This window comes from Anser brachyrhynchus (assembly GCF_964034855.1).
Source record: "Anser brachyrhynchus genome assembly, chromosome: Z".
NCBI classification, from domain to species: domain Eukaryota; kingdom Metazoa; phylum Chordata; class Aves; order Anseriformes; family Anatidae; genus Anser; species Anser brachyrhynchus.
Window position 1 is genome coordinate 49,798,084 of NC_137697.1, and position 22,549 is coordinate 49,820,632.

Consider the following 22,549-nt stretch of genomic DNA (forward strand, 5'->3'; position numbering starts at 1 on the left):
GCTGAAGAGTATTTCTCAACAAGCAATTTAAAGACTAGGTTAGAGACTAGGCCGTCTTCTGAATGTGAAGAATATGAATACTAAGAGTCAATCAAAAAATGTATTTGAAAGAGCCTAAAAACTATTCCTATTGTTTATAAATCATTTCTTCTTAAATGGCCAAGTAAAACCAAAACAAAATATGACCTAGCCCAAATCAGGGAGATAAATGATATTCAGAGGGAAGTACTTTGTGCATTCTTTGGGCCTGGTGATCCCCGGTTGGCAGAGAGGTTCATGGAAAAAGAATGCAGAGTTGGTTCCAGGAAACAAAGCCAGCTTTCAAAACAGTCAGAAGAAAAACAGCAAAGTATGAAGACAACTGATGGGAGAACATCTGATTCAGAAACAATGCCTGGAAGCTGTTCTGGCTACAGCTGAGAGTAAACAGCAGTATTGAGAAGTGTAATTGCTTGTGAATCATATGCTCATGTAAATGGGACATTCAGCTTGCTCCTGTTCCAGCTAACTGAGATAAGCATAGTGCTATAATCAGTTTAAAGTTCCTGGCTAATTTGCAGTTTCAGCTGTACTGGGGCTGTTTGCCCTGGGTGTGTCTATTTTTTAAATGTCAACATATAGGTATTTGTACAGAAAGTTCAAAGATTCAAATGTGAATTATGTGATCGCAGAACTGTGAAATAACAACTTGTAGAACACACCAATGCAAAAGCACGGGACATGAGAGCCTGACGACAAGCATATCTTCTAAGATATCCCAGAAAGCACAGGCACACAATACAAACCTAGAAGCAAAACTGAAACGCAATCACACTTTTCAAGACTAATTGAAAGCATCCTGACTGTGGTTTACAGATGCTCTTCCTGACGTCTCTTGCTTTGCCTATAATCAGATTTCAGATGCTGTGGGGTCACAGCTCCACTGCAAACAGGACAGCTGCATCAGTTATGCAGTAGGTGTGATCAGTTATTACGGCCCACAGGATGCACAACACTACTCCATTTCTGAATTGGTCAGAGCAAAACAGGAAGTCACCAGACCTTGTATACAAAGCAGGGAGGGATTCACTTTCAGTAGAACATACAAAATGGCAGAGCACACTTTCCTTTTTTTTCACTGCTACGTGGAGGAAGCAGAACAAAATCATTCAATTCCCTTGTGTCCATGAGTTACTCAGTTTATGGTTACGGACTCCTTAATCACAAGCAACTAGAAGTAATTTGATATATTACACATTGGAATTTCTGCCTGTTTGGGAAGCTTCCTAACCTACATATTAGAAATTCACCTGTTAATTTGCATGCTACTTTTCATGTAGATCCTCTCTACAAAAAAAAAAGAGATTCCATTCTTATACAGAAAAGATAGTATGGTGCCATGAAGAAATCTCACACTATTTAAAAATTAAGCATTTTGAATGATTACGAATAATCAAAGGTACAATAAATCCACTCATTAATTTTCTGATCAGTTACTGTTAACTGGACATTCATTTCAGTTTTGATCCTACAAAATGAAGAATTAAAAATAATATTGTGACTAACACTTGAATAATTAAAGGAAACAAAACCAACTTTGCAGTCTCCATTTCTAAATTGCAGTTACACTATAATAGAGATCTACACAACAATCCATTCGAGTCAAATGTTAAATAACAGATGCTCATCTTTCCACAGTGGCTTAAATGTATTTTGGGGGGTTATGGTAGGCTGGAACTATTCAAGTCTGAGGGACAAATTTGACAGTCAAATGTATAGCCTTTAGTTATTTATCTGTAGTATCAGCAAGTGATTTCACAATAGTGGTCACTATTTCCTGTATTGCACATAAGTCTACCCTCTGTCAATGAGCAGGTGCCTCAAAGGCTGAGGTGTAGTATGATACCACGTGGAAGACGATAATCTCTTTTTCAAGCTTAAGGTTCCAAATACTGCATGTAAAAATAGTACATCAAAGGAAAAAGAACTTCAGGAAACACCTTCTCTCAGACTCAACTGATAGAGGGGATTCTCTCCTACCAAGAATTTGAAGTGCAAAAGGATTCAGCACTAATCTTACCAAAACCTGTACCATTCAGAGATGAAGTATTCTGACAGAGAACACCCTCACACCCATGTTAAAGTACGTCCTCCCTCTCCTTTGAATATAAATTCTGCATCTAACTTAGAATGACAGTGTCTGAAGTGGGACTGTCTTGAGGATTAAAGACACAAGTCCCTGACTTCACTGTGTGAATCTGTTGGACGACTCAGTGCTCACAAATATCAATGTACCCTGTGTAAATTGTTCCATGCAAAGATTTTTCTTTGGTTTTGGCCCCTTTTCTGAGGCTGCACATCCAGTATGATACAGGACAGTGGGTCACTCCACCACACAAGCCAGTCTGTCCAAATGGCTCAGAGAAGGGTAAAAAGGAGGTAGGACGGAAGCCACCCTTGTGGATAACAGATATTCACTCCATAGAATTTCTCCAGAACTTGAGTATGGAGCTGACAAAGCTGATTCTAAATACCATCCTCAGCTTTGACAACACAAAATAGAAATAACACTCTTTTTGTAAAGTTTTGTAACTGGTCTCATCAGGCTCTCACTAGAGCAGTATTACAGCCAAATACAAGGCATGTCTGAGATACTAGAAACATTGCATGCAGCCACAAAGATACAGAATTCATGCTGCTTTAAAGGACATTTTGGATTATGTGATACATACCTCCTTTCTCTAACGCAAGGTAATCAACATGGTTATAAGGGGCATGTGATTTAGCAGACAAAATTCACTGTTCCTGAGGTGAGAGGTTCCTATTTAATTTTATATTGTCCCCCAAAAAAGTTATTTACAGTTTGCAGAATTAACAACGATAGTTTTCTGTGTGCACTAATGCAGGGGATGTAGAGGAAAGGGAGCTGGACAGCAGGATCTAGGACATCTGCTGTTCCTGTAAGCGGAGAGGCAAAGAGCTAGAAAGCAATTGCTGTGCTTACTTACATCTGCTTTTCCAGAGGAACAGTTGGATCTATTCTCTCTCCCAGGATCCCACAAAATTCTGGGCTGCCATGTTTGATGGGTTTAAAGCCTCTTCGAGGTGCTCTTAACTGCCTGCGCTGGTCATTTGAGGGAGGAGGAGATGCTTGTCGTTTCTCACTTCCGTTAAATTGGGCTGCAAGATACACAATAATTACCTCTCTAGGCAAGGTTAATAAGGACCAACACAGCTGTAGCATTTAGAGAAGCTTCGTACTTCCCAGTGAGAATAAACATGCATCCACCAACATTCAGATACAGTGGTTTACCTACCAAGTTATATGTATCATCTAAAGCGTTTCTAACTATGCGAAATACAGCCCTAAAACTCTTGCCTTTCCATCGACAAAATCCATACCCTTCTTAATCCCGTTAAAATAACCCATGCTTATATTAACAATTGGTGTTTTCTTCCCGAAGAGATGATGCTGTTGAACTACCCCTTGCAGTAATGAAGACAGGCTGCAGTGGTTTTAGTCAGGTGGGCAGCTGAGCTCCACCAAAACTGCTCTTTCATTCCCCCACCTCAAAGAAAAAGGGGGAGAAAATACAATACAAAGGGCTCAAGGGTTGAGATAAGGACTGGGAAATCACCCAAGAATTATTGTGATAGGCAAAACAGAGTCAGAGTAGTGAAATTAGTAAAATTTATTTCCTTTTACTAGCAAGCTAGAGAAGTGAGAAACAAAGGAAAGAAACTAAAAACACCTTCTCCACATTCCATCCATCCTCTTCCGCCTCCTCCCTCCAAGCAGTGCAGGGGAGCTGAGAATGGTGGCTGTGGTCAGTCACTTCGTCTCCGCTGCTCCCTCACGGTCCCTCTCTGCCCCTGCTCCCCGTGGGGTCCCTCCCACGGGATGCCGTCCTTCCCGAACTGAGCCTGCGGGGGCTGCCCGCAGGCAGCAGCTCTTCAAGAACTGCTCCCACACGGCTCCGTACCACGGGATCCATCCATCCCCCAGGAGCAAACTGCTCCAGCACGGGTCCCCCACGGGTGGGCGGCAGCTCCCCCCAGACCCCCTGCTCCTGCGTGGGCTCCTGTCCACGGGCTGCAGCTCCGGCCCGGGGCCTGCTCCTGCGGGGGCTCTCCATGGGCCGCAGGCGCCTCCTCCAGGCCACATCCACCTGCTCCACCGGGGGCTCCTCCACGGGGGGGCTGCAGCGTGGAGATCTGCTCCGTGTGGGACCCATGGGCTGCAGGGGGACAGCCTGCTCCACCAGGGGCCTCTCCCTGCACAGGCCGCAGGGGAACTGCTGCTGCCTGCCTGGAGCACCTCCTGCCCTCCTGCTGCACTCGCCTGGGGGGCTGCAGGGCTGCTTCTCTCACACTTTTGCAATCCTCTCCCAGCTGCTGTTGCACAGAAGTTTTTTTTCCCCTTCCCTCAATCTGCTCTCCCAAAGGCCCACCCAGCATCACCCCCTGGCTCAGCTCTGCCCAGCAGCAGGTCCCTTTTGGAGCTTTCTGGAGCTGGTTGTGCTCTGACATGGGGCAGCTGCTGGGCTCTGCTCACAGAAGCCACCCCTGCAGCCCGCCGCAACCAAAACCTTGCCACATAAACCCACTACACAGGCTTTCAGTCACCTTCTACAATTAAGCCAACAAGCAAGTGAGAACATTGCAAACCCAGCTTGCCTCAGCTTAGATGGATCATCTGAACAGCAATCTCAGTGCACTTCCAGACAGGTAACACCCTCGTACCCACATCAGAAATGCTGGCAAACAGTGATCAATTAAAAATGTTTCTACTTATATAATGCAACCACAAGGCTTTTGTCTTGAAAGGCTAGAGTACAAAGTGATGAAAAGGGAAAAGCACACTTTTTAAGTTTCTCTCACAAACTCCGTGATGCCAAGGAAAGCAATATGGCTTATTTAGCAAAGCACATACTAACGAGGTCTGCATCCTCATTCCTATAAAAACCACACTTACAGACTCTACATATCTATAACTTCAAAGAATTAAAGAATTGAATTCTGACAGAAGCAGTGAAAGGAGCTATCCACACCATCTTCCATACACTCTCACTGCCCTCTGGGGTTTGCTTCTTCATCACGAAGTAACAAACACTCCCAGCTGTGGATGGATTATTGTTTCTAAGGTCATCTAGTGGGGAACAGGCTGAACAAACCTCACTGTATCAGGAAGCTCAGGAAGCAAATATCACAGTGCACACAAAGCAGTCAGCTTCTGTGTGGATTTCAACAGCAGCATTACAGAAAATGTTGCAAAAACAGTTACAGGGAATCCCTACTAAAGCTTGTTGTAGATCACTTGCATTCAAACCTCGACTTGTAACAACACAGCCAGTTAGGCATGTGACTGGTAATACTTACTGCTTTAAAGCAACTTTACAACAGGAAGGAGCTGTAATCTTCAAAAAGATTATGCATACAAAATAGAGATGTGTTGGACAAGGAAAATATTCTAGAGCACTTTGTTTTGGCTATTTTTACATGCTTTCCTCATGACTTAGAACACCTCCAAATTGCTCCTCTTCTTAGAGACAAAGTAGGCAGGCACCAATTATTACCAAAATTGGGCAAATGTATTAAATCATATTCTGAAGTATATATGGCAGAAGTATGGTTACATTTTAAAATGCAAATTCATACTGAGCTTTCATTATCCAGTAATGAGGTTGATTAGCATAACAAGGAGAAACATTGCATGTGTGTACTTGCAAGTTACAAACAGCATAGTGGTTTCAACTGTAAGAAAAACACCTGGATACTATAATTTGGGAACTCTGAATACTGGTGAACTTAATGTTGTCTGCTACTGACTGAGCAACATCTTTCAGACACCAAAAAAATCATTTCACAAAACAAATATGAAACTCAGTTCTTACAGTAAACAGTGATATCTTTATGACATGGTGATGGTTGGAAATAGGATCTGTTCTACAAAAATAGCACAAAGTTAAATTTCAAATGCTTTTGAATGTTTTGTTTGTCTGAAAAGCTGAGACATGTCTCTTGGCTCCTGCCCTATTTCTTTTTTTGTGAACTAAATTGGCAGGAAGAAGCAGCCTAAAAGGGATATCCAGGCAGACAAAACTGGCAAGTATGCTATCTAGTCAGGCACTGACCCACGTGATGCTGTTATCAGGATGGATTTTTAGGGTACTATAAATCCACTCTTGACCAAAGATGCAGTACATACTGTGAAGGTTCAGAAGTTCAACTCCATGCAGTTGAGAGTGGAAAGTTTCTTATTGCCATGGTATTTCTGTTTATGCGGCTGTTACTGTTTTGGAACCGACTGCATCCCTGACTCTTCCTCATTCTCCTCTCCTGCCCTGTAGCTGGTGGCTTACCCCACTGGGGTGGTATGTCAGAACAACCCTGCTTCTAATCCCCTAGCGTCCTGGGCACCATCCTTCTGTGCATCAGCAGTTGCACGCAGCATAGGTGCCCAAGTAACTTGAAGATCCTTCATCAAGGGCTCTGTGATCAACACTGAGTGGTGAAAGCTACTACCAGATGGCCTTCTTCGTACTAGAGGCGCACTGATATTCTTAAGTGATAACTGAGATTGGTTGTACAGATTTCACATGCATTTCCTTTACCCAAAGGTTTGCTATGCCCACCAGGAAATGCCTGCTCTCTCTCACACCCCAAGCAGGAGCCAGGGTCAGCTTGAAGTTCCCAAATGGACTCTGGTTTTGCTATCTCCTTTTCCAGACAGACTTATGTACCAGAAAGTTACCTTGTTCCTGTTATTTTGCCAAACTCAACTCCTCTGGGCAAACTGGTTTGCCCAGCTCAGCAGGAGGTCTAACAAGACCTGCCCACATCTCGTAAAAACCTTCAAAAATGCATTTCTGCTTCAGCCATTATTTCCTTCCTGCTTTCTTCTCTGTACAGCCTCCAATGAAACAAAGCCAAACCTGTCTGTGAAACAACTCGAACTTCAGACAGTCAAGATGCTGCACTCCAATACAAAGAGACCCATCTTTCAGCACTGCAATTAACAGCTGAAGTCCCCGAGGAGGGCTCTACATAGCCTGCTCCGCAAGCATCAGCATGACACCAGACCCAGACAGTGCTTGGGAGCTACAGCAAACACATGCTCTCCCTCAGACTGAGCAGACTTCACAGTTTGTGCACCCTTTTGGTCTGGCACATCTCGGACTCCAGGCTGGAGACAGACAGCTCCTATCCATACTTCACCAATAAATCATGAAACCATGGCAGAGGTACAAAAGTTTTCCTTAAAAGACTTGCATGAGTAGTTGACTCCATGGTAATTCTAGTGTTTCTTGCCATTTTGGCTTGTTTCCTAAGCCTATCACCTAACAAATCAAAAATGTTTGCTGCATAAAGCTCATTGTGTCTGCACTTCACATCACAAATGCATATTGTTCCCTGTGGATGAACCTCTCAAAATAGGAAAGTTTCAGCAGGAAGTGGCTTCAGTTGTGAACCTTTAATTTCTAATACCACTTAGACAACGTTGTGATCTTCAGAGAAATCCACCTCACTCAAGAAGCCAGCAAAACCCACACAGCTTAACTAGCTACATTACAGAACCACAGTACACATGAAAGTCAGAAAAGCACTTCGAATATCTCAGCAGAGGGTCAGTACTTCTCCACTGCAAACATGTCATTGTTTCAAACTTAGGAGTTGAATCTCTTCTTCCCTTATTTTAAATATTTATAATTCCAAGCAGTTAAAGTATAGGAGAGAACCGGTTAGACAGCAGCTTGAATCTATGCTTGCAGCCAGTCCTGATGCATTGCTTTGTAGCAAATAACCAGGTACCTAAGACATGCTAAGTTGTAATGAATGACACACCCCATCACAGAAATCTAATTCATCTAAAAATATGTTTACTCTCTTAGCACTGTAAAACAGAACTTTGCATGCTGATGTGAGCCCATAAGGAATTCAGTCATATCATAATACTTTTTAATTAAATTTCCTTTTAGTCTGTTAATTTTGTAAAGCAATATGTGCTTTCATAAAAGTTAACTACGTAATGCCTTAGAAGAATATTTACACACAGGCCAATCATAAAATCTAATATTGGGTAGATGGTGTCGCGTTAATCTACACTCAAATACATACTAATTAAAGACTACCTGATGAAGAAAAATTGACAAAGCTAAGATTTTTTATTTTTTTTTAATCAACACTCAAGACTATTTCAGCATTTACCCACTAAAGATCAAAAAGTTGGGCACGAAGATGATTAGAGCACTCAAAGACTTCACAAATGCCAAGTAGTGCACAAAAAGGAATGCCGTAGAAACCAATACATTTATTCTCTGGATTTAATTTAAACTCAGCCTTTCCATTTGATATGCACAATGCATGAAGAGCAAGGTCTGAGATTTCCATATGCACACACATAACTCTTGGGACAATAACTTTTGAAGCCAGTAACCTCACCTCTGTGGCTGCTGTATTACTACTAATTGAGAAATCTGTAAAGTATGATCTCACCGCAGACAGATGTGCCCTGGTTCCACAGAGTTGTACTGTAAATATTTAGCTTGTATCTCAGTATTGCTAAACAATGAAGTTTCTGTTTTAGGTATTTTGCATACTTTGAAAGAAAAATGTCCTCTGGGTAGCACACAGTTACCATCCTTGTGCGGGAAGCTCACAGCAACTCTGATATTATTCTTAGCCTTTGGAATATTATCAAAACTAGTACATAAAGAGAAACTCAGCTCACAAGGCAAAAACTATGCTAGGCTACAACACAGAAAGAAACTGCAGAGAAATGAATAGCCCTAAAGAATTCCACCTTTAAAGATTTCAGGGTCACATATTCAAGCATGTGTTCCTTCCCAATATTTTATGCAGTCCAAGGGCTTTATTTACGCTTGTCTTCAAATAAAATATTCTTTGCTCAAAAATAGCTCTCTTCCAAAATTGTCCAAGAACACATGCAGGAATGGCAGACCATGCATCCAGCCAAACACTGGAGAGAATGGAGAAAAATATCTGGAGGACTCTCAGGTAATGCAGCCAGCCAGGATTAACTGTATTGCTTCCTTGTAGGAGCTCTTCAACAGCAATCTGTAGTCACTACAGGCATCCCCACAGCACTAGCCCAGTGTGCTAAGAAGGATGGGGATAAAAAAATGAAGCACAGCATTTTCCTTCCTTGTGGACAGAAATGCACACTCAGGTACTAGGAAAGGGTGATAGGGAGCTGGTGTCTGAAGGTAGGAGTTGAGAATTCCCAAGGAGACGTAAGAAGGTAACATGATGGGACCAGGTGTTAGATAGGAAAAGGACGAATGAGAGAGACTAGGCATAGATGCAGATTGGTGGGAGAAAAGAAAGGAAAAGCAAATAAAAATGATACCACATGCAAAAATAATAAAGAGAGGCAAGGTGCAAACATGGCAGCAGATGGCAGAGGGCCAGAAACCCTCTGGAATGGAGAACAGAGAAATTCACTGGAAAACAATGCAGAGCAGCTGAAGACGTACTGCAAATTCACTGCGGATGGCACTGTGCAGCCCCTACTGTGGGCAGCTTGTGGATCCTTCCAGGCAGCAGACACCCTACCTCTAACAGGCTTACTAGGGACCACGCTGCAGTGTAGTGAGGCTCATCAGTTGGGAGACAGAGGTTGCACATTTGCTCCAGGCACAGACAACACTACTGCCATCACAGGGACGCACAAAAAGACTCATCTGAGCTGGGACAGTGGTACCTGGACCAGAAAAGGAGTCCCAGAGCCTAAATCCAAAGCAGAAGGTTTTAAACATATGTGACAGGCTGACTTTCAGCGTCTGCAAAAACACCTTAGTGGCACTGGAAATTTAGTGATACGTGCCTCCTATGAGTATGGCCAAATTGACTAGCCTATCTTGACACACAGTAGGTATCCCAAGCCGTGGCCAAGATCTCCCAGCCAGACAGTCTCCCAGCACAATTCTTGCAAGCATTTTAACTGGCTCAGCAAAGGGGATGAGTCAGCTCAGGCAAGCCCGAACTGAAGCCTGCTTCCAACGTGGCAGGGTTCAGCAGCAGAGCTGTATATCCTACTGGAAGCCACATAAACAGGTTAGGCTTTTGTGCTGGAGTTCATGCTCTTTAGGGAGAGACATTATACCTGCACAGCATGCAACAGAACTGGATGGTGGCTTAGATCCAGGCTCCAAAGAACCATTAGCATATACTTAATGGCAATTGACTGAGTCTGGAATCCTACGAAGATTATTAACATCTAATATGCCAAAGCAAACCATGCTGCTAGAAAGTAGAAATCGAATTTCTCTAGTCTCTTTTTCTCTTCCATAGGAGCCCAAAAAGAAGAAAGGGGATGTTGAGCACAAGGTTTCTTTTTTAAGGCAGCTGCTTCAGGCTCATCCAGGTCTCTTGCTCCCAGCCACATTCTCAGGATGGATGCTACAGACATCAGCTTAGGTTGGAAGCAAACGTAAAATCAATTGCAACACAAAGACAAATGAACAAATGAAGCTGAGGGGTAGAAATCACTCTTACGACAGATCCACACTGCTGTGCTACACTGTGCTACAAGAGAAACACATTTGTGTCACCCACCTCCACCTACCTATTAGGTGATCAGGCCAGGAACACCCAAGAAGGGCAGTGTCACAACAGACTGTTTACAAAACAGTGTCCCTGCAGAACTGTTGAGAGAATGCACTCCTAATTTTGCAGTGTGGCCATATCACGGCACACAGAACTGCCAAATCATAGTGTAATTCAAGTAGAAAGGGATCCTGGGAGGTGTCTAGTCCAACCTTGTCAAGGCAGGGTCTGCTACATGATTAGATAAGATTGTTCAGAGATCTATCCACTCATTCCTTTTCTCAGGATGAAAATATATAAAAGCTGAAGACTGCAAAATATCCCTTGGCTGTCTTCACAGAGGGGAAAAAAAACTTCCCTGTATCACATCAGAACCTGGCCTGATACAACTTATGCCTGTTGTCTCTCATCTTCCAATCACACACCTGCTCATCTGTGAAAAGCCTAGCTCTATCTTCTTGAAGATCTCCTCAGAGACACTGAAAAGCTGCTATTAGATCCCTCCAAAGCTTTCTCTTCTGCAGACTAAGCAAGCTCAGGCAGTTCTGTCAGCATCTCCGCACGTGCTGCAGTTTCCTGTCATTTCGGTGTCTGTCTGCTGAAATCAACATTTATCAGCATCCTTCTGACATCAGAATGCTGGACACAACACTGGGCACAACATCCCACGTTTTGTCCAAAAAATGTCAAGTAAAGGGAAACTTTGCTTGACCTACTGGCTATACTCCTGTTTACAAAGGCCAGGATGCTGCTGTCCTTCATCACTACCAGGGAGCACTGCCAGCCATGTTTACTCCACTTTCCCTCGGGACTCCTAGGCCCTTTCCAGTGAAGCTGTAACCTGGCAGCCTTGGTCTATATCATCACAAGGAGTTAGTCTGCTCCACGTGCAGATCTTTGAATCTGTCCTGGATGGGTTTCACAAGCTTGTTGCCAGCCCTTTTCTCCAGCCTGTCCCATACGCTCTGCACGGCAGCTCTTCACCCCTCCATTTGGCATCGTTCCAAACCTGATGACGTGCATTCCCTCTCCTCCTCCAGATTATACTGATAAAGATGTTGAATAGGAAGGGTTCCAGAACTGGTCCCATGTGGAATCACACCTGTAAACTGATTCCAGGAAGAGTGTGAATCACCAAACACTACCCATTGAGTTCAATGATCCCGGCATTTTTTCCTCTCATCTAGTAGTCCACCCATCTAAGCCACAGCATTTCAAACCACAAAACAAGGATGCCATAGCACAACATGTTGAAGGCTGAACTCAATGCAGATGACACCTATTGCTCTCCTTCCATGAAGGGATCAACTAGTTTCAATACAGAAATCAATCAGGCTTGTCAAGCAGGATTTACCCATGGTAAATTCACACTGACTACTCCTAAACATTGCTCTCAGTATTCTTCCATGGTTCCAGAGCCACATCTCTCGTCTTTTCTCACACCCACAGTTCTCACCACATATAGCTCTTCCTCCCAAGCCTTCTTGGGAAGCCAAGCTGACCCCTAAAAAAAAAAGGTGAACAACCCTGTTCCTAGACAGCTTTTAAAAAGAACATGTAATTGAGGGGGAAATCATAAAGCATGTATGACTAGCATCCCATAGGAGCTTCCTGGAACATGGTCAAACCATGACTTGGCCAGGCTTTGCTGTGAACACTGAGGCTCTAGCAATAAAAAAAGCGCTTGGCCTCTAGAATCACATCATCAGTGAATGAAGCCCCCTAGCCATTTCTGCGAAGCAGCATCAGGGACTAAGAAGAAGAAAATAACCAACACCAAGCACAGATATTTGCAGAGAGAGCAAGTAGTTTTGTGTGAGGTCTCCCTGACTGACAAGTTCTTATGTGGGAGAAACTCAGCCATTCAAAAGAATTAATCTGAAAACAAGTTCTACACATCCATGGGAATGCTCACGATTGGAATGAAAATGACAAGTGACAAGCACCAAGAAACATCGCCAAGGAAAAGCATGTTACCGCACGCACATGACACAGCTACTTTATGTCCTGCCCTTTTAAGAAGTGGCCCATAAGTTAAGGACTTTGCAAAGCATCACTCTCATCATACATCCACTCAACAATAAACACTATCTGCATCACACTCACTGAAATAGGGGTGAGATTAAGGGGTTTACTAACATGAACCAAGTGCTGAGATGGTTGACAACAGCTCACCTGAAGCAGCAAATCAGTAAGTGCAATGTTCCACATTTCTGCAGCAGGTAAGGACTTGAGACTACCCACAAACGTTTTTGACAGATTTCTCCCCAGCCCCCATTCTCCCCACCCCTCACCCTTCAAAAGAGCAGAAACATTTGACTTCTCCTAAAGGCAGGCATATATGCTGTGAAAGAGAGAATTTTCTGGTCAGAATCTAGGATTCCTACCTGCCAGAGCTGGGATGGTGACTTTATTCCACTCCCATGGCTGATCATACTCATCTGCAGGCCTGTCATCATCCTGTGGCAATTTGCTTTCTCGTAAACGTTGACTCACCACACTTTCAGAATCAGATTCCACACCACTGCCTTCTGGTTCATAGGGTGTGTCATATAGCTGCATGTTTTTCTGATGGGACTTCGTGCCTTCCTGCTTCTGAAACTCTGTTATCAAGAAGGAAAATTGCATCAGTGTCACTACTAAATATGCCTTATCATCACAGTTAATAATTTTAGAGCATTCAAGTTCCGTGCACTACTTAATTTCTGCATAATTGCACAGATGGCAAGCTGCTACAAGACTTCTAAATTCTGCATTTGCTTACCTGTCTGCAAGCAAAAGTTTGCTCTAGCTAACAACCAGAGCACAGACAGTCTCATGCCTCCATCAATACACCCTGGTCTGCAAAGAGCCAGATTACAGGAAACACACAATAATTATCAGCCTTTGTAAAGCACGCTTACAGTCAACTGTGCAAAAATCCCCAAGAACACTGAAATTTGTGTATGCAGTTAAGTCTTCCACAGCAGATCATTCAGAAACGTAACTCAAATACCAACAAAAACGTACTTCAGAGTGTAATTATATTAAAGTTTACATAAAAAGTTATCTGTAGTTACCTCTAGAGAATGCAGAACACCAGCTGAAAATGAGCTGGGACTACAGTAAGAGCACTAAATGGAAGCAGCGCTGAACGGACCTTATCTCACATTGTATTAAGGAACACGTTTAAATTAACACAGACTTTGTCAAAAAGTAAGCATGTTGAAGCTTAACAGAAAGGAACAGTGCATTGCCATTCTGGTTTCTCTATTCCCTGGATTTTACAGAGCCTTGTCTAGATAAAGTTATGGTCACTCCATCTATGTCTGGGGGCATGGCTGACGACCTCCAGAAGGCCCTCTCCTTGGCCAGAAGGCCTTGGGATTCTGTGAGCTGTTACACGTAAACCCTGTGTAGAAACAACATACAAGAAGGTTGTTAAGCTTCAGCGATGAATTTAATTCCCTCCAACATGCCAGTTTATTCCCATTTTGTCTATGAAAAAACTCTTAGAAGTCTTCAGGCGTGTCATTATGCTAAACCATTATCGAGAGTTTTACATGAGCAAGTCAAGACACTTGTGAAGCATACAAGAGGTGGAAGCAGGGTCGGGTGACCCAGGATGAATACAGAGACAGCACCTGATTGCACAAGAACAAAGGCTGGATTCAAAGAGACCTTTGGCTTTCCTGCCTGGTGAGGTCAAGAAGAAAGTACATCAGCGGCAAAGGGAAGGCTAGGAATAATATGGGCCCATAGCTAAATGTGTCAGGGTCCCTGCCCTGGTGACACAAGATAAAGAAATAGCAGAGAGACTCAATGGCTTCTTCACCTCAGTCTTTACTAATTGGATCAGCTCCAGGAACCCCAGACCCCTGAGAACACAGGGAAAGGCTGGACCAAGGGAGACTTAGCCTTGGTGGAAGAGGATCAGAATGGGGGCCCAAGGGAAGATTTAAAGGAACTGGACATACATAAATCCATGGAACTGATGTGATGCACCCACAAGAGTTTATAGAGCTGGCTGATGTCATTGTGAAGCCAGTCGTTTTTGCCTGTTGAGAAACTGTGGTAATCTTGAGAGGTTCCTGAAGACTGAAAGAAAGACCAATGATCACACCTATCTTCAAGAAGGGCAAGAAGAAAGACCTTGGGACCAACAAGCCCGTCAATCTTACCTCAATTCCAGGAAAGATGATAAGAGTGACTCGTTCTGGAAACCACTTCCGGATGCATGAAAGATAAGAAGGTGACTGGGCATAACCAGCAAGACTTACAAAAGGGAGACTGCTTAACCCACCTGAAAGACTTCGACAATAAGATGAGTAGCTTGGTAGATGAGGATAAGCTATATCCTCGGTTGCATTAGGCAAAGTGTTGCCAGTAGGTTGAAGGAGGTGATTATTCCTCTCTACTCAGCACTGGTGAGGCCACACTTGGAGAACTGTGTCCAGTTCTGGGCTCCCCAGTGAACGAGAGACACAGACAAACTGCAGAGGGTCCAGCGTGAGGCCACAAAGACAATGAAGGGCCTGGAGCACCTCTCCAAAGAGAAAAGGCTAAGAGAGTTGGGACTGTTCAGCCTGGAGAAGAGGAAGCATAGAAGGGATCTTATCAATGTATACGAATACCTGTTGTTTGAGAGTGAAGATGGAGCCGAACTCTTCTTGGTAATGCTCAGTGACAGGACAAGAGGCAGCAGGCAGAAATAAAAATACATGAAATTTCATATGAATGCAACTTTTTTTTTTTTTTTTTTTTTAACTCTGACAGCAGTCAAACACTGAAACAGGTGGCCTAGAGAGGCTGTGGAGTTTCCATTAATGGTGATATTAGACACCTAACTAGACATAGTCACAGGCAGCCTGTTCTAGCTGACTCTGCTTGAACAGAAAAAAAGAACCTGAGCAAAAAAAAACGGCAACAAACAAGCACACAACAAAACACCTACAAATGATGCAAAGATTTAGAACAGTTCTCCCCATCAGTATATCAAAAGGTCATTCACCAATTCATTTATCAGCAAGAACAGTTTATCAGAGTAATTGTTCTGAACTATTTCAAAAGTACAGTGAAAGATCTACAAGAAGACAATGGCCTTGTTGCCTGGAAAAAAAATATATTAAGTTTAATGCATTACAAGTAAATCTGACGAAACCTACACTAAAGCCAATGATCTAAATGCAGGAAGGCAGGTCAGAATGATTCCTGGTCACAAACGATAACCACATCACCACCTTCAAATACAAAGAAAACTTGGGAATAAGTACCTAAAAGGGTAAGTTATTTGAAAAGAATTGTGCTTTTGACCTGCCAGAAGTAAAACAGTCCTTGTGTCAACTACCTTTCTAAGATAATTTTGCTCAAGGACATAATGCTGCACTAAGAAAAACTTTCGTATTAAAAAGAACACACTGCTGATACTCTCTTGAAATCTCCTGGACATAAGCACTGCATTGCTTCTAAGCCACAAACGTGGCGTGCGTCTGTCTCTCTTTCTGTACTGTGAAGCCAGCCAGTGCTATACCAGGAAGAGCATGCTACTGAGGAACAAAGGCATGATTCCACCAAATCAGAGATTTTATATTGATTTTAGAGTGCTAAACACAGTTTATCCACTGGCTTCTGCTGTGTAAGATTATTTTAATACAGGAGCCTATGCTCAACATTTTTCTTTTACCCACAGAACTAGAGCATCAGTCTGCACAGAAAAGATGACGCCTTAATAGAAGGTTGTAAGCTACTATTTCGTGACTTGTGGTCAGGGACTACAATTAAAAAATGTCAAATATTTGATCGTAACGAAGAAAATTTTCTCTAGAAAAGGCCATAACTTCAGGAAATCAAAGAAGTGGAAGAGGGAGAATATACATATACATATACACACACATACACAGATACACATGCTGACATACATTGTCTTTTTACAGCTTCCTGTAAATTTGCTTGCGAGTCCGTCTTTTATGTAATACATTGGAAGCATATTCGTGGAAAAAAGTAATTTTACTGAAGTTAAATAAAAAACAGCTGCTTTCAATAGCAGGCAGCAAAGTTGATACTGTACCACAAGCAATATTAGACACTGACAGCTCAGTGCAGACTTGAATATTTAAGAATGAGGTTTCCATGTAATCTCTAACAATGACAGCTATGAGTACTAAAACAGTCACTGGACTGACCAGGGAGTCCAAAACTGTATTAATTGTACTTTATTTGAAGTCTGACTTTGGCTACTTGAAAGGTCAAGCGTATTTTTCACTGTGAAAGCAGCAACGGCAACGAAAAATACATTAAGAATACAGTGCAGAAGACTTGTATCCGTTATATATAACAGTTCTCAGTTATATATATGTTCTTAGCTATATACATGTTATACATAACTGTTCTCAGTTCACATTTTTGTACTTTGAAATTCTGGTATATTAATTTTATCCTTTTATCCTCTTACTGCTAATATAGAAAAGTGCATTTTTGTAGAATTATGCTCATTAGTTAATTAGCTAGTAGAAAAAGAAGCAACTGAAATTTTGAAAGAGCTAATTTTGCTAGCAGGCTAGAAGACACAAGTAATTCTTATTCTCTTAAATTAGCAGCTGTAACAGAATCAGGCCCCAGGAGCCTGGACACCTTTATAAAACAGAGAACCTGATCAGCAAGGTCCAGAAATTGAGATATCTGGAGGACAAGTTCCTGTGATACAAGACTGAACTTCACATTCTTCTTCCCAGATGGTGAGCAATTCTGACAAAAGTGAACATACAGAACAGACCTTGAGCACCACTTGACACGCAGATAACCTCACGGCAATCTTTCCAGCTGTAAACTTTTTAAGTCTTAAATAACCCAACAGCATTACTCACTGGGGCACTGTATTCCTGAGGTGAGCTTGGAGAGAATTGGGGGATATGTCATCAAGAAAACAGCTATGCAGACAAGAAAATGAAATTCTGAAGATGGTATTACTTGCTTACAGAATCTAGTAGGTGAGCAAAGGTCTCCTTCCAAGGCTTCCAAGGGGATGCAACAAAACAAAACCTACCAGATTCTCCTACAGTGTACAGAAGCCACTGGCTATTTCCTTCATTTCAAACTAAAGCATCCAGTAACAAGAGGTCAAACAATTTTGTTGTACTCCTGAAAAAAAGCGCCCACGGAAGTTCTGACAACAGTGCTTTCCCAGATCAAGTATACCCATTCACCATGCAGTAGTAAACTCAGCCTAATCTGATACATCATTTCACACCCATTTTGCAACATTTCCTTGGCTGAAATATTATAAAAACAGAACGCAGGAGTCCCCCTGCAACAGCTGTGTAAGAAAAAGGTTCCCTGAAGTTGAGCACTTGTGAGAAAGTTGTTGTTTCCTTGGCTGGTGAGAGGCAGTGAGCTAAAGGCTCTGTTGGGCAGGTTTGTAAGTGAAGGCAGTTCCTACATCACGGCAGAAACACATCTTGCCTGCCTACATTCAATATGCCAAAAGGGAGACTCCTGTTCAGGCAGATGTGGTAACTCCCCTGCAGCCCTTTAGAGCCATATTACGAGGACAGAAGTGGCACTGGCAACCAGAATTCTGGGCTTCAGATAAAGTCCTCATGTTGACTAACCCTGGTTCTAGCCTGCAAGAGAGAAAGCAGCAAATCAAATGAATCCTCTGATTTTTTCAACCCTACTCTTCTACAGGAAAAGCTTTCAACATTTTACACACAAGGATTTCACAGCATCTGTGATAACATAAGGCATACGAGCTTCCTTAACACTCTGATAGCAAACAGTAATTCCTTCATGCCCCACTGAGAGACTTATAGCGTAATTAGACTGTCCTAACAGATCTGCAGCTGTTTTCTCTACCAACAAAGTCTTATTCTAGTGAGCCAGATCTGACTATGAATGTAACATGCTGGAAATGGCATTGCAATCATGCAATGCCAGCTTCTGAAAAGCTAGCACTGAAACTTTTTAAGCAAAGTGCAAGGGCTGTGAACAAACTTTCTCCTTGACAAGACTAGGAGCAGGACAAATGACAGAATGCTGTTGCTGGGACCCTGCACAGCACTTGTAGTTATACCCACATCCACTCAAAAGTAGAGATCAATGCAGAATTTAAGCTCATACTGGTGGATAGAGCTTCGTTCTCTTTCCTAGAGCATGAGACAAAATACTTTGCAATGCTCCATATCCCAATCAATAGCTGTTGGCTGAGTGAAAATACAATGATTTTTCGGTCCTTTATGCATGCACTTGACTTTGATCAGATACACAGCCATCTGAATTAAACAGACTGTTCATTCTTTCAATACACACAAACATTTAAACACTGTGCTGGAGGAGGACTGTATAGAACAGCTGTTTACAGAACACAAAAGTAAGATTTTCTGTCCTCCAACCTCTGGACTCAGACTGTGGGTCTCTTTCAGATGGTCACACCCCTCTTCCCAAAAGTCAGCATTTGAACAGCATCAGTCTTAGTTACATGGATGTAGCTTTCTGCTTACACACATCAAGAATGCAAACTGGCACAACAAACTAAAACCAGCCTGGAAGGAATACCATTGTGCTATTAATACATTTGTACCACTCAAACCTACTGGATAACTCCAGCTACAAAGATCTTAGCACTCAAGAAATTATTTCTGGAAATTACAGATCTTCGTGGCATCAAGTTTTCAAGGCACACAGAAAAACTAAATTATCAGTGGAAAGGTCTGAATATTTAATTAGAGGCAAGCAACCAACAATCCTTTGCTTCGGTCCACTGTTTGCATCTCAGTCTCCTGATGTACAAACACAATAACCTAAATAGTGAGAGCATTTCAGCAGCCAGGGAACAGACTAACCCGTATTCATCTAGGATAGTCAGAGCATGACTTTCAAAACGTGGATTTGAAGATTTCATACTCAAAAGCTCCAGAAGGCAGCCTGCAAGGCGTTTGGAGGGCTTGCTGTAGCACTCTGGTTTCTATCAACAACCCTGGGATAACTAGAAGAGCACCACAATTCATAAAAAAAAGTACCTGAGAACATAACTCAGGAACAAAGCCTACTTGTGGACAATACGTTGTCATGTATTGTTCTTCACCAGGGAACAGGCTTTGTTGAATTGTTTTAAACCTCTGCTCTCTGCACACACTGCTCTTGCAGCTTGCAATGGTGAGTAACCCCTCCGAAGGTCAGAGAGCTGTTTGCACCACACCACGCACCAGCCAATAACTTGCCGGAGGCGTAAGACAGATGCTAATGCAAAGATCACCTTGACAGAACATTTACTCCCACTGAATCTATTTCCTTTCCCTCTCCATAAACAGGCCAGCCAACTGCTTGCTTTTCCCAAGCCTCACCGTAAACATTTCTTTTCATGCCTATCTCAGTAAGATCATCTGGAAACACTTCAGAACTCATGCTGCAGAGTTCTCATCATGTTAGTGCAACGTCTATTCAAAACAGAAGCTGAGTTTCACCTCTGCTCAAATTTCACCTCAGACCACCAGAACTCAAGCTGCTTTCTGCTCTACGCCCAGGTCCAGCTGGATGTCTCCAGATGCTGGGCAGCAGAGAGCACCAACACCACCCCAATAACAGTGAGGTCTTTTTTGCTTTGAGACTGAAGCAACTGCCTCCCAGTGCTCACAATTCCAGTTTACTCTGCAGGAAAGGCTAGATAGGGAAAGATCTTCCCTCAGTTTTCCTTCTAAACAGAAGCCAAACCACTCAGAAGTGAGCCAGGGATGAACAAGAGATGTTTGCTCTCCTGCCTTGGTTTGAAAGCTTGGCATAACCCCTCGATGTGAAAAGCAATGACTGGAACAGCTTACACCATGACAGGAATCCTCCTGGACTCCAGGTGTGACTCATTCCCCCAGGAAAAGGCACGTGGAGCTCCTTTACACCACAACAGCCCTGACAAAGTATTATGCGGGTCATAGCAAGGGCAAGAGGGGAGAAGTCCCAAGTATCAATAAACCAGCAACAAAAAGCATTCATATATTTTGCAGATACTGTGTTCTGAAATAAAACAAGCAAACACTCTGCCAAAGAAGACAGGAGGTACATGTTTTTCTTTGGGGGATGTCTGGGGGAGTGGAGGGACACTGATTTAAAACAAGACACATAGGAAGAAAGACTAAATCCTGGTGGACTGGAAGAACAGCAGTATCGTTACCAAAGCACATGAAAACTGCCCTTGGAAACATAATTCTTTTATGGCAGATGCAATGAAATTAAAAATTAAATTTCATCAGTTCCCTGAAGGCAGAAGTTTATTCTACAAAGTCTACCCCCACCCCCAAACATCCCATTGTCTGTTAAATGAGCCGTGATTAAAAATTATAACAGACATCTTAAAATTCAGAATTTCTGCAGACTGCATATTTCAGAGGTGCTTTGCTGCTGCTTAGCCAGCTACTCATTACACATTTCTCAGAAAGACCTAAAAAAGGAGAAAGGATGCTTTCTTTATTCGGGGTGGAAGCCCTCTTGGGCACAGAGCATGCGAGCAGAGCACAGCACTGGTACTTCCATGTACACCTATTAGCACCATGGTTCTCACTGACCCATGAAACAAACCAGAGTGTCGTCCCCCCCCAAATGCTCTAAGGTTAGCACAACCAGAATCAATTCTCATTGAAGGACATTTTAATTCCAATGCGGTGGCAATTTTAAACAGGTTAACACTCTCCAGTGTCAGGACAGAGAACAGTGCAGCAAACATGACTGCTGTTTCCTGCAGTTTGATCAGCCTTGCAACTCATGGCTGCTGCCAGTGCTCACAAACCCCTTGCCAGCTCTCTTCAGACACACCGCCTTATCCCTTGACAGGAATCACCTTGAGAGGTGTGCGGAGTGGAAGGAGAACCCATTCATAATGTAACTGCAGTTCAATGCTTTCACACAAGAAAGATATTTTCTTGAATCTCATCAATAAGCAGACTTTGACAGGCAAATAGCTTACTCAAAAGCATGGAACAAGACAAGCACTGAGCAATAAGCTTTTTAGTGAGTATAAATATGTATCTACATTCAAGGAGATATTGCAAGGGATATCCACATATGAGCAAAAGTGAGTTAGTTTTTTAAATTTTTTATTTTTTAATTTTAAAAAATATTTTTAAAATATTTTTTTTCTAAATCTAGACAAAATACATAATCTGTTCCCTATACTAGAATGTTTAAGAAGAATCCTTTTGTGCAGATGTAAGTAATTTCAAACTTGGCCTTACCCGGGGAAAAGTGCAAAGTGGATGCAGACCTCCCTGCAGGCCTAATTGGCCAGAGATAGAGTGGGGACGACGCTGCTCACAGGAAAAAAAAATACATGGCAGACCGAGGCAGTATATTCATGTAGCCAGAACAGCCGCCATTCAGATTTAACAAAAGCCAGACAAGGTGTGTTCTCAGCCAGATGAGATGTGCTCTCATCTGATTTTAGCCACCTGACAGCATTCTCCATACAGAGTGCAACACTGAAAGAAAGGCTGCTGCTGAAAAACTCCTGGAGAAGATTTCTTCCAAGGACATACAGGCTACATGGTCAGATTCACAGAAATGTGTATTGCACATTGTTTCAAATGAAACATCTAGCCTGTGCATGATTGTGTCAACTGTGATTTAAAAACAAAAAACAAAAAACAAAAACCAGAAATGCGAGCTCAAACACATAGCCTGAAGCTCCCCTGATGACTAACTTCCATTTAAATTTATTTTCTCCTTGTTAGTCATTTTTCATAAAAACACCCTGAAAACAAAGAGAAGCCAAAGCTTTGGAAGTGATACCTAATGCTAGAGATCTTTCCCTCTGACCAGGATTCCAGCAAGAGCAGGCACTATCAGTACTTAGTCATACGTTTCCTCCTTTGGCAGGACTTAAAAGCCACACAGCATCTGCATACCAAACAGCCTGTTTTTCCCTATTCGCTGCAAGAACAGCCACAGTGATTAAGTGCAGTTTTGAAAACAAAACAAAAAAAAAAAAATAGTGATCAGCTACAGACATCATTTACAGTTTTGCCCACTTTGGCTTGCTTTC

At 42.6% G+C, this 22,549-nt stretch overlaps 1 protein-coding gene across 1 annotated transcript in view; it reads right to left on the bottom strand.

The window, feature by feature from the left end:
* Positions 1-22,549, bottom strand: part of SHB (SH2 domain containing adaptor protein B) — a 79,551-nt gene that overhangs the window by 21,978 nt on the left and 35,024 nt on the right. The window contains 2 exon segments of the mRNA XM_080574865.1: positions 2,988-3,159; positions 12,936-13,151. Coding sequence (XP_080430991.1) covers positions 2,988-3,159; positions 12,936-13,151 — 388 coding nt within the window.